At 32.3% G+C, this 15,175-nt stretch overlaps 2 protein-coding genes and 1 non-coding gene across 3 annotated transcripts; all 3 read left to right on the top strand.

The window, feature by feature from the left end:
* Positions 1–46: 46 nt before the first annotated feature.
* On the top strand, positions 47–7,239 carry Bma-rmh-1 (Uncharacterized protein; the record flags this gene model as incomplete). Its single annotated transcript, XM_043081759.1, has 14 exons — positions 47–163; positions 485–616; positions 763–873; positions 1,425–1,544; positions 1,815–1,981; positions 2,288–2,357; positions 2,467–2,585; positions 2,651–3,391; positions 3,641–3,707; positions 3,971–4,106; positions 4,971–5,083; positions 5,363–5,608; positions 5,731–5,886; positions 7,060–7,239. 14 exons carry the CDS (start codon positions 47–49, stop codon positions 7,237–7,239), a joined length of 2,475 nt encoding a protein of 824 aa, XP_042937693.1.
* Bm14594 lies at positions 4,154–4,225 on the top strand. Its single transcript has one exon. It is a non-coding gene; the product is annotated as a tRNA-Trp (tRNA).
* A 3,249-nt stretch (positions 7,240–10,488) lies between the features above and the next one.
* On the top strand, positions 10,489–14,481 carry Bma-mig-17 (Uncharacterized protein; the record flags this gene model as incomplete). Its single annotated transcript, XM_043081758.1, has 11 exons — positions 10,489–10,546; positions 11,051–11,109; positions 11,404–11,583; positions 11,910–12,061; positions 12,260–12,355; positions 12,497–12,646; positions 12,772–12,930; positions 13,090–13,240; positions 13,630–13,761; positions 14,089–14,134; positions 14,327–14,481. The coding sequence occupies 11 exons, from the start codon at positions 10,489–10,491 to the stop codon at positions 14,479–14,481; spliced, it is 1,338 nt and encodes a 445-aa protein (XP_042937692.1).
* Positions 14,482–15,175: the final 694 nt, after the last annotated feature.

Raw genomic sequence — 15,175 nt, 5'->3', positions numbered from 1 at the left:
AACACTTAAAATACATTGGTTAAATTCAGATAAGCAGCAATTATCGATGCTAAATATAAAGAAAGCTAGTGTTGCTGAACTGTTTTCAAAATTTAACGTGACACTGAAAGAAGCTTGGTTAAATGAAGTCTTGGAATATCTTCAATTGGAAAGAGCAGATGCGGTATGATACCTCTAACCCACTTTTTTTAAAGTATCATTATGAGTCTAAAAAGAAAAAGTTTCTCTAGTCTGATTGCTTTGAGCGAAAGTAACATCTCAGCCTCCATTTCTGCTGCATCATCAGTAATCTGAATATCAGTAATAAACCAACTTTCTATTCCCAATTTCCCCTGTTAAAACTTCAGGCTTATTGAAGATAACTGTACTTTCTATTTTCAGAAAGTTGCTTTACAGTTCTGATTTTATCCGCTGCCTTATAACAGGTTTGGTTTTTACATATTTCGAAGTTCGCTTCTTTTATCTTCTCCCTACTTCACTGCAGGATATTCCCACAATAATTCAACTCGTATACGAACAGTGGCTTTTTTCGGAATTATCGAATAGTACACGCCCAAAAATACGTCTGCCACCATTCGAGAAGAAAACAGCTTTGGACAGTGATGTTGTTGTTCAAGTAAGATCTGTTAGGAAACGTTAACGCCATTCTAAGTTTATTTTTAAATTTCGAAATTTAAATGCGCGTGTTATGTAATTCAATATTTTTTGTGATGATGCGTAACGCTGCTCTATTTTTATCACAGCTAGATAATGCTGTTTCAGATAAACTGGCTGGTAGATATACACACCTCAATGTACTCGAAATTAAATCAATATGTTGGCTGTAACCTAGATAACATTTCCTTCCACTGGGAGCCAAATGAGGGAGCAGAGGTTATTTGAAAATTTCCTGCACAGATTTCAAAAGATAATTTTTTGACTGCTGAGGTTTTTTTCAATTTAGATCACCATTTCTGCTTTCATTCCTAGTGCGGATTTTTTTTATTTTGCCTTGTTTTGTTCTGTTTTTTTCAGTGTTAAAGGTTTTTCTTGATCATTGTAATTTAAATTCGAATTTGGGATGCGAATTTTATGCAAGAAAATCAAAAACTTGTTCTTTGTCATTTGCTTTTTGAGTTTTATGTCTAATTTACTACATTCATCCTAATTTTCACCAAAAAAAAAAAAAAAAAATCTTTTTTAGATATAATCTGGATATAGGACCTAAAACTTTTTTTAATAAAAATTAGGATCTTTATTAATAGTAAAAGAAAACATAATTTTATGTTACGGTTGCCATCTTTGTTAGTTACGAGTGAAATTATAGTTTGGCGCGAAAATCTGATATGGACTACTTAGATAATTCTAGATTTTAGCCCCTTTGCGATTTATATTTAACTTCATTTATAGCTCTGGCTGGCATATTTTGCCCTTCTTATTTAAAGGATTTGGATTCAGTAAATCGAATGTATCTGATGGAAGTAACCGACGGCCAAAGGAAATTGCGTGCTGTAGAATACCAAAAAGTTGATGAATTGTGTGGAAAATTGTCATGTGGGACAAAGGTTTGTTTGATTTACGTTGTCCAGGTTCTCTAATTGTTTATCCAATCAACCTAATACGTTTTATTAACCAAGTCTTATCAACGATATCGTCGCAATTGGTGATATGGTTTTGTCTTCTTTAATTAATACTTTTCACCGCTTCTCCACTGTATTTTGTCATCATTACTTTGTCTGATGTGGACAATTTCTTATAAGCATAAACTTTCATGTTTTATTCAGAAATGTTGTATAATTGGATATAATCTTGTTCTGAATTTACATGTTTTCAAGCTCCTAATTTACGGTGGCACGATTTGTCGTCGCAACGTGTTGTTGCTAACGCCAAATAATATGATGATATTGGGTGGTGAGAGCGAAACATGTCAGCAGAATGTTTCAGTTCTTGCTATTGCACGACGGTTAGGAATTGATGAAAAGAAGCTGAAATTGCTGGAATGGTAATCTTATTTATACTTCACAAATTTCGAAAAAAAAAAAAACATTATTACAAAATTTGAGGAAATAGCATTTAAAAAACGCTCTTTTGGGGATATTTAAATATTCCGTCTTCAAATATATCAATGTACTTCTTTTTATAAATAAAGTAGGTTTTTTCTATTATTCGTCGCTCACTAAAAGGATTTAGATTTATGAAAGTACTTTTCATTGGAAAATGTACCCTTCATCTTTGTGAATTTCTTCTTAAATCTTAGTTTAAGATTATACGATCTTTTTAAAGTTATTTAGTTTCGAAACTTTTTTAGCGCGAAAGATAAAGAATATGAAAATTCGATGAAGATAATGGACGGAATAGAAACGGAAAAAGTGGAAAAGGTGAATATTGCTGTTTGCCCATAAATTGGAAAACGAAATTTTTTTGAAATCAGTTCCTACCTGTAAATAGTTCATAATTCGTTTTTTACAAATTCTTCATCTTTTATAGATCCATACTACAATGTCATCAGTTCTCATAAGTGGGAATGTTGCAGTAAATTCAGATCAACAGCAAAGTGCAAACATGCGTAGAACAGGAAAGGGAGAAAACGCTAGAGCAAAAAAACAGTATATTATTTGTTTTCAAGTTTTGGAAGAATTTAAACCAAAAGTGCCTGACTTCAAATTTTCAGGAAGAGAACTGTTTTGTCACGCACGATAACATCCTATTTTCAACCTCAGCATAAGGTTACTACTTCCAAATTAAATCCAAAAGTTTCAACGAAATCTCAGACACCATTAATCGGTCAGGAGATTAAAGAGGAACTTAAACCAGGATACTTAGCACGAGGTCCACTTCAAAAACAGCGAGAAATGCAGCCTCCACCAGTATTATTTCCTGTTTCCGATTCGAAAAAGCAGTCGCAGCATTCTATCGAAATGATCACTTTTCCGCAAGAATCAAATGAAGCATTAGGAGAACAATTGGCTTCACCTGCAATAGCATTATCACAGGTTACCCGCACAGAGAAGATAATAAGTGACTCAGGAATGCAATCTGAATTAAAGGAAATAACTGGAAAATCAATAACCATGATGCATTACCAATCTCCAAATGTAGAAAACTTCAATACCTCTTCAGAATTCAGAATACAGCCGGAAAAGACTCCATTTTCAGTTAGTTTATGGACAAGAAATTCTAAAACTGAGTCATCGATGGTTGAAGCTAATAGTCTTCACGTCCGAAAAATAAATACTATTCATGGCAGTGTTATACTTAATGGAGGAAGTGAACGAAAAGATGGTGAAGCAAAACCAATGATTCCTACGTGGTCTACAGACTTACAACGAAATTCCGCAGATACGATTATGCATGAAGCTATTATTTCCTCATCAAATATTCAGGAACAGACAATTTGGGCTGCTAACAAATGGTATTTATTCCTTATTCATCAATCATATCTCAATTGTCTTCTTTTTGAATGACCTTTTCCACCTTTTTCATAGTTTTAAAGAATTTTATCAGATTTTTTTCAGATTCACTAAATGAAGACATACAGCAATTTAAAGCCTTCAATTTATTAATTGATTATTTTCACATCAGTTCTCAAATTACAGAAATGAATCTTTAAAAAAAAAATTACTATTTACAGAAAATGTTATGAAAATACATTTATTAATAGGAAACGTGCAACCAAGGAGAACAATAAACAGTTTTTGGTAAACGAATTTCATGTGCCTGCTTCAAAAGTAACTTTTTTAAAGAGCTAAAAGGACTTTATATTAACAAACGATAATATAGATATATGCAAACATTAGGTCCACTTTTATGCATGGGAAACTGACTAGGTAGAAATTGTTATTAAAAACTATTATTATTATTTACCTCATTATTTTCATTTAAACTGTGAAGGGTGCACACTGTAGACTCCAAGAAGATTAAATAAAAACTGAAATTTGATAGGTTGAATGTAAGAATGCTTACATTTACATTATTAGTTGACAATTTTAAGGTGCAAGTGCAAACAAAGCATAATGACAATGCTTTGCTGGTAAATTCAGTTTCAATTCATAGTGTGAGATACTCGCCGCAGAACTCTTCAAGAAAACAGGCATCTTGTAATTTACAAGAAAAGCAAACCGTCAAAGGCAAGTTTTTTAAGGTCATTACACGGAATGATAGGGAGTGTAGCAGCGACTCCGTGGCGCAACGGTAGCGCGTCTGACTCCAGATCAGAAGGTTGCGTGTTCAAATCACGTCGGGGTCATGCCAACACTCTGTCAAATTTTGACAAACTTGATAAATGGAACTTGTAAATTTATCTCACTTACTTCGTCTCTTTTATGTTACTGAATAACTGCTGACATATTTTCATAAATAAATATATTGTAAAATCATTTTGCTTCACCGTGATTTGAATGAATACTGAACTTTCTGGTTTATTGTTCGAAATTTGATTCATTTTCTTCTACTTCATTAATTAATATCTAGTTAATTCTATTTTAACATTCTGTTTGATTTCTGCATGATCGCAGTTATCGATTGTTTGAAATTAGGTTCTTTCTCGGAAAAATGTATTAATGGAAGTACATTTTTTTACACTACTATGAGATCCTTATTTTGTTATCATCCCTTACTGTTTGGCATGATTTGGAACTACTGAAAAAAAAAAAAAAAACTTCTATTCAGGGATGCATATACCATAATTAGTTTGGGAGAAAGGCACAGATTTTATCTTTGACAGAATGTAAAAACATAAAAAATCGAAAATTCTGGGTTCATTTCCTCTGCCTACTTTCCTTTTCTTACAAACATCTGAAAATTGGAGCAAATATGCAATCCGAAAGCGAATGATCTTCATGTTCTTGAATGAGAAGAGGAAAATATACAGAATTTTTTTAGTTTTTATCAATGAAGTAGCCTGGACGTATCTTCTGATTTCGTCTATTAGATATTCTGAGGCACTCATTTCACTGTTTATTAAGCTGGTTTACTCTTATATTTAATTTCAGCATCAAATGTTGCTTTCCAACCGGATGTGACACCATGTCGTTCCGGCTTACTATTTTCCGCGTCAGAGCAAAATCTTTGTAGGCCGCCAGTTACCGATATCCAGCAGAATCCTGTAAATATCCATTTTTTTATTAGCTATTTATTATGAAAAGGAAGTTAATGTATGGTTTTTTTTTTTTCTGAAGATTTCCAACTAGGCAATAGGAAATCGACCATGAATCGATCCTTTCTAGTTTTGCGAAAGCTCTCAGTGTATCTAGAGCTGATAGTCACGATCTTTACCTAATAATTTTTATTAACTAAACTAAATGATAAAAAAAGATCTTGATGTTATATTTTTCCTTAACTTATCCTTAATATTAACGTTTAGTTCGATTCGTCAAATTTTCAGATTCTATTTCACGCTTCTCAAAACTCATTCGTGAATACAGAACCGCAGCAAGTTGAAGGACATCCTATGTACTGTAATACTTCTCTTACAAATCGTCCGGCAACATTAATTTTGCCTGACACAACGCTCCAGATAGTACCACATGTAAATATCATACAACGATATCGTGCTTTGAACATTGTGTCGATAAGGGAAGCTTACCATCAACGAAGATTTTGTCTGGTCGCACATCGTAAACGAGTTCAGGTATTTTGCAGTATTTTGCTCAGTTAGATTCTTCGAAATGTGATACTTTCAACAGAATAAATTCTTATTTAATTTTAAAGCATTCCTAGTAGCATGCTTAGTTATTGATCCAATACTTCTAGCCAATTTTTTGCAAATTGCATGCTGGCTTGCAATTTATTGGACAAAGCTGGACAGCAGCGCTTCGGATTGCTGACGAAACTTGCAATGCACTCGATTGCTTAGTGGATAACAATGCAATCAATAATCTGATCGGTTTCACACCGCAGGATGCACAGGTTTGTTTATTCATGAATTTTTAATGTGAAAGTTTGTGGATACGTACTGGATGTATGCTAAGATTGGAAATCTAAATTTGCCTCAAAAAAAAAAATAATAAAAATAAAATAAAATACGAAACAATGAAGAACAGTCGGGTGCGAAACTGAAAGTGAACGTGAGTTAACCCTTTGGACATCAAATAAGTCTAACCAAATCGTTTACAGCACCGAAAGATTGTGAGAAAATCTTAATGAGAGGAATATTTTACAAAGATCGCGAAAATCTGTAGCTCTTCAAAAGTTCTATTGCAGTCTTTTAAATGAAAATGAAAGACAGCATTTTCGCTTTATAAAAGTTTCTTCCGGTTACCGAAAGATAGCGATTGGTCTTTGGCCGACGATCGATTAAACACCTCGTCATATTTCTATACTAACAAGCCATGAAGCAAATCAAATATTATACGAATATCTCTTGATTTCCCATTTGATCGTATAAATCTCTCGTCCCTTGCTGCAGATTTCCGTCAGGGAGACATATTTGAAAATTTTGGGAAGTTCTTCAAAGCTGAGATGGTTAAAGTGGTGGAGTGAAACATACCTTGGTATGGTGTGGCAACAAGTTCTTTAAACATTTTCTTCTATCATACATCGCTTGAGTCATGACATAAACAGTGTAATTAAAACTCACTGTAAAAGCTAATCGTTTTAAAAGGTTCAAAGTACGCAAATTTTTAGACTGCACTGAAATCTGAAATTTGAATTTGAAACATCTTTTGGGCTTAATAATTTGATTTTACTGGAGAAGAAAAGAAGCCAAAATCATTGCAAAGCTTAGGAAAAGGATTATCCCAATTTAAAGTGAATTGTTAAATGGGATGGTCAGGAACCTGATTTAGAAGCCGAAATTTATGGAAAATATAATATTGTCAAAAATTTTCCACAGATTAAAATTATCTGAATAACACTTTTTCCATTACCGGCTGGCCTTTGTTGTATGGTGCATAAGGCTTAAGGTATAACTTATCAGCAGCAAACTTATAAAGACAGGATGCTAAATAGCAAGGCCATATCACAAAAAAGGAATCCAATTAAAACAACTTAATGATTTTAATCTCATTTTCTATTCTAAACGCCGACATATTTCTATTACTTCCCGCAGATTTCTCTCGCAAAATTTAATTCTGATCTTAGCAAGCGGTAGCAAACAGTGATCGCGTTCGCGTAGCATACTACAAAGGGCGTGCTCAAGCGATGCTTGAAACATTCAAACGGTTGGATCTGGTGTTAACAATCGAATTCTCGTCATCGTCAGATATTCTGCCGCTCATCGTCCACATTACCAATCTTTCAACAGCACTTGGTTTATGCTAATTTATTTCCTCAAAGTATGTCATCCTGTCACACTTACTATTCGTTAGATTCTATATGATGTTGTTTGCTGCTTACATGTTTTGTCTTTATTCATTATCATTATAATTTTCCCCCACTTCATTTGGTGTTACTTAATCATTCAGTTCATTTATTTATTTTTCCTTTCTTTTTTTGTCATTTTATTTATTTATTTATTTTTTCAATACTTACTTGGTTCTGGAAACTTTTCTTACTTTATTTTTATTCCTTTACCTTCCAATCTGAAGTTTTTCCATGTGTTTTATCTACTATTTTTTTCCCCTGTTTTATCTGAAAATTGAAAGTGTTTTTGAACTTTTGTCAATAATTTGCGAAAGAAATAGTTTATTCTGTCCCAAAAATGTTTACTAGTTTATTATTCTGATTACAAAAATTTGTGATGCTAGCTTGGAGTGTTCAGGTACGAGTGCGAGGATTCGCGATATTATGTGATCGATGATTCTGACTAACTTTTACTTATTTCAAAGTTGCCCATTCATAGCGTTTCAGAGCTTTGATCAACAAATATGCTTATGCTTCATTTATTTCTCTGACCATGTTGTTTTGTTGAAAATTGAAATTGTTCATTCTGTATATATTTTTAAATGTTCTTTCGCCCTCAAAAATTATCAGTGCCTGTCCTGTGATTTCTATGCAAACACGAAAGTTGTTTTCCCCATATATTATTGTTATATTTAAGTTTTCTCTATTAAAAATTCTTAATTTTGATAATTGGTCTTTTATAACGAAGAGAGCATCATCACTGCTGATTGAGATTTGTGTGACTTAAATGAACAAACTGATTAATATCTCTGTCAGTCATTTTTACGATTATACGACTGAATGAATTAACTTCATACTATGCTTCAACATACATTTATCTTATCAAAAGAATGTTGCACTTGCCATTGTCGAAGAAACTGATATATTTCATATTTGTTATGTAAGCAAATTTTGAAATTGTTTCAGTATTCTTTAGCAGAAAATTATTTATTTTTTTGTTAAATTCGAAAAATATTTCGTGTTCTTTGGACGGAAACTTAACAACGATCAATAATATAAAGTTTAGTAGGTATATCTCTTCCTTAGCGTAACTTATGCTTTTCGGAACAACATGACAAACCATTTCATATTGACTGTTTTATCAAAAACAGCTGGGATCAATATTAACAGAGATTTGTTTCCGTAGGAAGAAAATCACTTTCGAATCATGATTAATTGTGCCTTATCTATGTATCTGATGGTCGTACAGATATTTGATCAGTGATATGTTTTATGGTGAAGTTAGCGGCTGGTGCTATAAGCTATTCATTTGCATTGATAAATTCTTTACAATTAACAATTCAAATGAGTTTACCAAATGAATCATTTTTCTTCTGTCTGAATAAGGATAAAAGATTTCTCGAGCAACATTTCTTTTTCTAATTTGCTGAAATCCTTTTCTGATAGTGAGAAATAGCACCTTACCTTTTTTTTTCTCCTTTTTTTTTCCTTTTTTCTTTTAATGAGAGGAAATAGAATCCAATGAGAAAATGGCACCTTCTCCAGGCAAACAAGAACAAAAAGTCATATTATGGAATGGCGGTAATGCTGATTTTTTTTGTAAATACAAGGTACTGACTCTTTAAGGTAATCTTTAAGGAGATCGTCCTATCATTTTCTTTGTATTTCATCTTTAGAATTAACAAAATTTTACAGCACGATTTTCTGTTGTTGATTGCACCAAAGATAAACTTTAACAGTAATCAACAAAAATATGTCTGGCATCTTCTAAAAATATTCAATTAGTTAATCTTTAATCATGTCTTTCAAAAGACTGCAGTACCTTTAAAATACCAATGCTTATTTATTGATTTCAAAAGTCGAGAGACATTATGTCCTTTTCACGCTGATTTTTCAAGAGAGCGTAAATGAATAATCTGATGATCCGAACTTATATTCGAGTAAAAAAGATAACTACATTCAGCATTTAATTTCATTTTCCGAAGAAGACTAACTCGTAGTTAGTCTCTGACTTATTTATTTTAATTTCCCAAAATGTGATGTTCCAAATTGCAATATTTAACATGCCTCTGCGAATTAAAATCTTCCGTTGTGCTTGCTGTTACTACCATTCTGTATATTGTAGCTATCCAAAATTCCAAAATATTTTAGCAAGAAATTAATAAATGTTTCAAATTGTCAAGCAAATAAAAACCTTTTGTTATCTCGTGTCAATCAGCTTCTTATGGCCTTCCAATTTGCACTAACAGTCTAAAATTTTCGATGACAAAACTAAATGACGGTGTGTTTACTTTCATCTTCGCACTTCTGAGCCATCGCCGTCAACAAGACCTTTCTAATCCGATCATCTATTTTCTAGTTACAGTACGACCTGAAATTCGTGTTAAAAAATTTTTTTTTCGTTAAAATTTGTTAAAATTTGCTTCAAAACTGTGTTATTAATGCTTGCTTTGTGTTGACAGTTTGAATGATATTATTATTGCTATCAGTTTGGACTTTGTATTTGCTAGAGTATTAAGGCGGTATTTTGAGTGGTTTCCGATCAAATCACATCATGATGAAAAGCACATGACATTTGAATTATCAGTTACTCTTTATTCTTGTTGGAGAGAAGTAGCATTTTCATCATTTGCAGAACCCAGAAAATGTTCATTCAACCTTCGAGATCTACTTGTTCGAGTTCTACCCATTGTTATCATTTATCAATACATGTACAGACTTCTCAATATGATTTTATAGTTATTCCGCTGTTATTTTATCCGAACCGCACCCCAATTTTTTCCAGTTTTTTCGAAAAAGGTTACGCCAGTCAGAGCTATTACCATTACATATCACTACTCAGACAATAGCTACCCGTTCTACAAATGCTAAATTTCTTATTTTCAATTTATTCTGATAAGTGCAAACTTCATTTTTCATATATTTCTGGTTAGCTTGCATTACTCAACAGGTAACAGTACCTATTGAAGATGTAAAGAAACTAGTTGTGCAGAAGCAGTACTTGTTTAAATTTGTGCTGTAAAATATGTTAGTATCGAGAATTCGCAGAAGACTTTTGCTTAAAACAAACATCGATAGAGTCACTAGAGTCGATTCTGTAATTGAGTAATGTAGTGATGGGATGAACGATGAAAATTGTAGGGGTGGTCAGGTGCCGCAGAATGAAGGTATACTAATGGTCATTTGTGTTACCTTCATGAATGGAAAGACATTTCAATTTCTAAAGAAATGGTGCGAATCGCTTCTAATACTTTCATATACACACTTTTATGCAATTTCATACCAGGTGAGACTGATAAATGAACCGTTCTTCAAAAATTTCTCATTTATTAAATTCAATAATTTACTGATCTTTGAGAATTTTCCAAACAAAGTATATCTCTAATGAGATAACTGACAAAAATAAGCCGAGATTAAGAGTAAGTGTGCGTTATAACAACACCTCGTAGTTAAGGTAGTGTGAAAGTTTCTTGCTTCACTTTGTTTTTATAATCTCATAACTTGGCCTCCATGAATATTTATTATCTTAGATTCATTAGAAACTTAAGACATTAGTTGCATATCTCTCCAAAGTATAGAAAAAAGTCTTGGGAATCATCAAGTCCATTTATAATGGAACAGTTGATTTCTATGAGAGGTCAAAGGTTTTCTCTTTTTATATTCAGAACGTCAACAAAAATAAAATTCTATGAAAATCAGAGGTATTCAATCATCTTCAGCAAATTTCTGTTTTCTTTCCTTTATTTTCATCATTTTGAAAATCGTATGCTATTAGAAGAGCAATTTATAGTTTGGAGCGCAGCACATTTCCAGCGAAGAATGAAATCGGCTGGTGTTGTTTTTGGAAAGGTACGTTAATTATTTATCTTAGATTCATATTTGTTTCTATCGACGATGAGACAAAATGCCATTTTGAATATTTTTGTTTTTTCGAATTCTCTTTTGAAGCTAGTCCAATCTTATAAAAATTTCTCTGTATAGATCGATATTTTCTAATACATATTCAAAATATCAAAACATGAGTTTTTGAAGCAAAAAACTTATTGTTTAACATATATGATATTGTAACAATTTTTTTTGAATGAACCTTCTTAATTAAATTTAAAAATTTATATTTTGAATATGTATTAGTTCTTTCTGCAGCAAGTGCCACTATCCCGTAATCCAAAGATACAACACGACAGTTCATCATTCAGATATCAGATTGATATTCTAATGGTGGCCGATTATTCAGTTTACACCAATTTTATGCACATTGTTCGAGGTGACGATTACTCGGCGCTTTCGGCTACAAACGACTACTTGTATGCAATTTTTGAACAGGTAGTTGTTTATAGATCGAGAAATAAGTGATGCTAGCAAAGCTGAAAATATTAATAACATTATTAATGGAAAGATTACTGATTTATAATGATGGTTGTTGATGACATTTGTAGTGAGAGTAACAACGATATTAAATTCTGATTATCCTGTCATGAGGAGAATGTTGATGATAATGATATGAGAATGATATTGAAGACGATGATAATAACATGACAATGATATTGAAGATTCTGAATAACCCAGGATCTTCAATAATGCAACAAATTGCTCTAACTTTGTCTTCTACGTTAAATACTTAATGTATTCTCAAAAAGCATGAATGACAGGTGCGCTCAATTTACGATGGTAATGGTTTGTCCGAGAATGTTCCGGTAACTTTGAATATGGCATCAACGATGACAATAATCCGTGAAGATGATTGTCCATTTGCGCCATTTCTAAAACAGACTGAATTGAATAATTTGGAAAATGCAACACAGTAAAATCATTTTTCCTTCTGTCTAAACTAACTGCAGAAAATTTCAACGAAAAAAGTCCACGAAATGTTAACAATAGAAGAAGCCGAAATACCAGTCAATAAGTTTCAAAATCTTTCACATAAGCTTTTACAGCATTATTCCTTTATCAGTGAATTTTAGGGGAGAGAAATACACTTAAAATAATATTTTGCTATTAGGATGAATGGAATAGATGCTGTGAATTATGTGCAAAAATGGGTGGCTGATTATTCACAATGGATTCCAGCGCATAATCATATCATTGTTTTGACAAGGTTTGTGCAATGTATCAATTACGGTTTTGGTGCGTTTGAAGTTAAAGTTGATTCGAATTCTAAGTGCTCGAATTTAAACAAATTAAATCGATGATATAAAAGATTTCTTTGATTTTAAATAAAATTTACTTTTCTTGGCAGGATCGATTTACTCTCTTCTAAAGGTGACTCTAGCACTCAAGGAATGGCATACGTTGGGGCGATGTGTCGAGTTACCGAATCAGCAAGTGTAGTAGAGGACATCGGCGGTATGGCTACAGCTGTAATCGCTGCTCATGAATTGGCTCATAGGTACTCACTCACATGCTTGCTTAGAAATTTTATTGCTTAAAGCCAACAATGTAATTTAATAAAGAAATTCTCAAAATTTAAACGTTTTTCTTTTTTTTTCAAAAATTCAAGAAACTTTCTTACAGCCTTGGCGCATTTCATGACGGTGCTGGTGGACCAGCTGAAAATTGCGGAAGAAACTATTTAATGTCTGCAACAGTATCAAGTTCGGACGATGAACAAAAATTCTTCAACACATTCAAATTCTCACCGTGCTCAATTCAACAGATTCAATTATTTTTTGCGTAGTTCTTTATTGAAATTTGAATAAATAAAAGTAGAAATAGCTCTGGAATGGTCAAAATATTTTTTTGGAAAAATAATTTACACTCTTTCAATTTTTGTTATATGAATTGTTGTAACATTTTTAGAACTGGATAATTGAAAAAGAAATTAAATTGCAGAAACGGAACAGCTGATTGCTTGCTGCGATCAAAGAGTCGTGAAAGGCGATTGCGACGTACTTCTCGACGAAAGCATCGCAAACCCGGCGAATTGTTAGTGCAACAGAATCAGTGCAAAATAGCATTTGGAGCCCATTATAGTGTCTGTTTGGTAAATTAATTTTTTGAATGAAAAGTGAGGGATATGCTGGTGAAAGGTGATATATTTAAATTAGTAAATATTAAAATTGAAAACTCAGGATTCTTTCCAACAAGGTTTTAATCATAATACATATTTGACTAAAGGTTAAGAAAAAGTCATCGGAGAAAAGGGAAAGCTTTTGTAAGGACTATGATAATATCACCACTATATTTGTTGAGATGCAGTCAGATCTTTCGCTCCCTAATAATTTTCCCGTGATTTCTGCATTATCGTCTACCATTGATTTGACTAAACTAAAGATTTATCTTTTACTTTCCCTCTAAGTTTAGCTTTATCACATGCACTTTATTACATTGTTACATGCGAAAGAATATATTTCAAATTTCATTTAAATTAAGAGGAAGGAATATTTATCGAAGGATCCATGTCGACGACTTTGGTGCAAAAATCGACAGCTACGCAAGACAGAACCATGTGAAACCAAATTGTATTTACCTTTATTAGACGGAACTAAATGTGGACATGATAAGGTTAAATAACTTTTATTAATTTTATCGTTGTCATTAAAAAACAAGTAATAAAAGTGTCTCACTAAAAACAAGTAATAAAATAATTTCAATTCAATTTTTCACCAAATCTTGGATAGAAATTATGTTATGAGAAAAATCAGTAGACAAAATGATTAATTTACCATAATTTCAAACATTTCAAATTAATTGGAAATTTCTAGACTAAAATTTGTGTATTAAAATAAACACAGCTGATAGAAAAACTGAATATAATGTAGCAAAAATCAGTACTGATTTTAAGTGCTTGTTTTTCAGTTCAATTTTTCACCAAATCCCAATTTTTTTTAGTGGTGTCTTGGCGGAAATTGTGTAGCAACCGACAAAGAAAGAGAAAGTGAGCTCATTTGTAACTATTGCCACATTGTCTTGAGAAATTTTTTGTGGTGTTTCAGTGTCATTTAAAACAAATACTCTCAAGCATCCAAAAATATACCTGTGACCAACTCAAGTTTTCCAAATAATTACATAATGTTTTCTGTATTCTGTAATGTAACCACAAATGTATTCTACTTAAAACAATTTTCAGACTGCGATGATTTGAATTCATCAATGTGCCTTGAATTATCTGATGAAAAGCTCCACAAATACTGCCATTCGGAACAGTTCCGTTCGTTATGTTGTGTTACCTGTTCTCAACTTGTCTATCGCAAAATCTTCACTACTTCATCCCATAACTCGTAATTATTATGCATCTAAAAAATCTTTTGTTCCACAGTATCGTCAAACAATTAAACTTCTTGTTCAGCAGAAAATTTAAAAGCAATTCTAAGATTTTCCAATTACAAAAACGAATCTCCAACGGTTATGGTATTTCCCTGACTTCTTTAAAGAAATATTACAGTACCACACCTCCCGCACTGTCCATGTGACAGATATGCTATAAACTATGACAAACTGAACTTTGAGTTATGTTCTCCAATCTTATAACAATTCTTTTCTTTATTTCTATTATTCTTACTACTGCTGGAAATGTTTCGACTATTTTTTTGATGTCAATAAAACCATGAATTCTTGTCAATAAAATAAGCAAACCATGAAACATCGATAGTCTGGCTAGTCAATGCCACCTACTTTGGCATAATTTTTGTCGGAAGTTACTGCAAACAGAATAACTTGTGCAACATTAAAACATATACGTACATGTTTTTCATTGGTTTCAAAAAGACGACTTATGGAAAATGCTGCCGCTAACAATCAGTCACAAGAACTTTTATGCTACAGAAACATTCGCTTGAAAAATTCTTAAATTTAAAATTTTACAGAACATTTGACAGTTCAATAAAAAAAGGCATCAATTTTAAGTGAAAGTAGCATCAGAATGAAGTGAGAATTACATTATTTACTGCACAATAGCAAACAAATGATATTACATTTA

The sequence above is a fragment of the Brugia malayi genome (genome assembly GCF_000002995.4).
Source record: "Brugia malayi strain FR3 genome assembly, contig: Bm_v4_Chr4_scaffold_001, whole genome shotgun sequence".
In the NCBI taxonomy this organism is placed as follows: Eukaryota; Metazoa; Nematoda; class Chromadorea; order Rhabditida; family Onchocercidae; genus Brugia; species Brugia malayi.
Note: the sequence above shows the minus strand (reverse complement) of the source record. Positions and strands in the feature narration are given on the sequence as shown.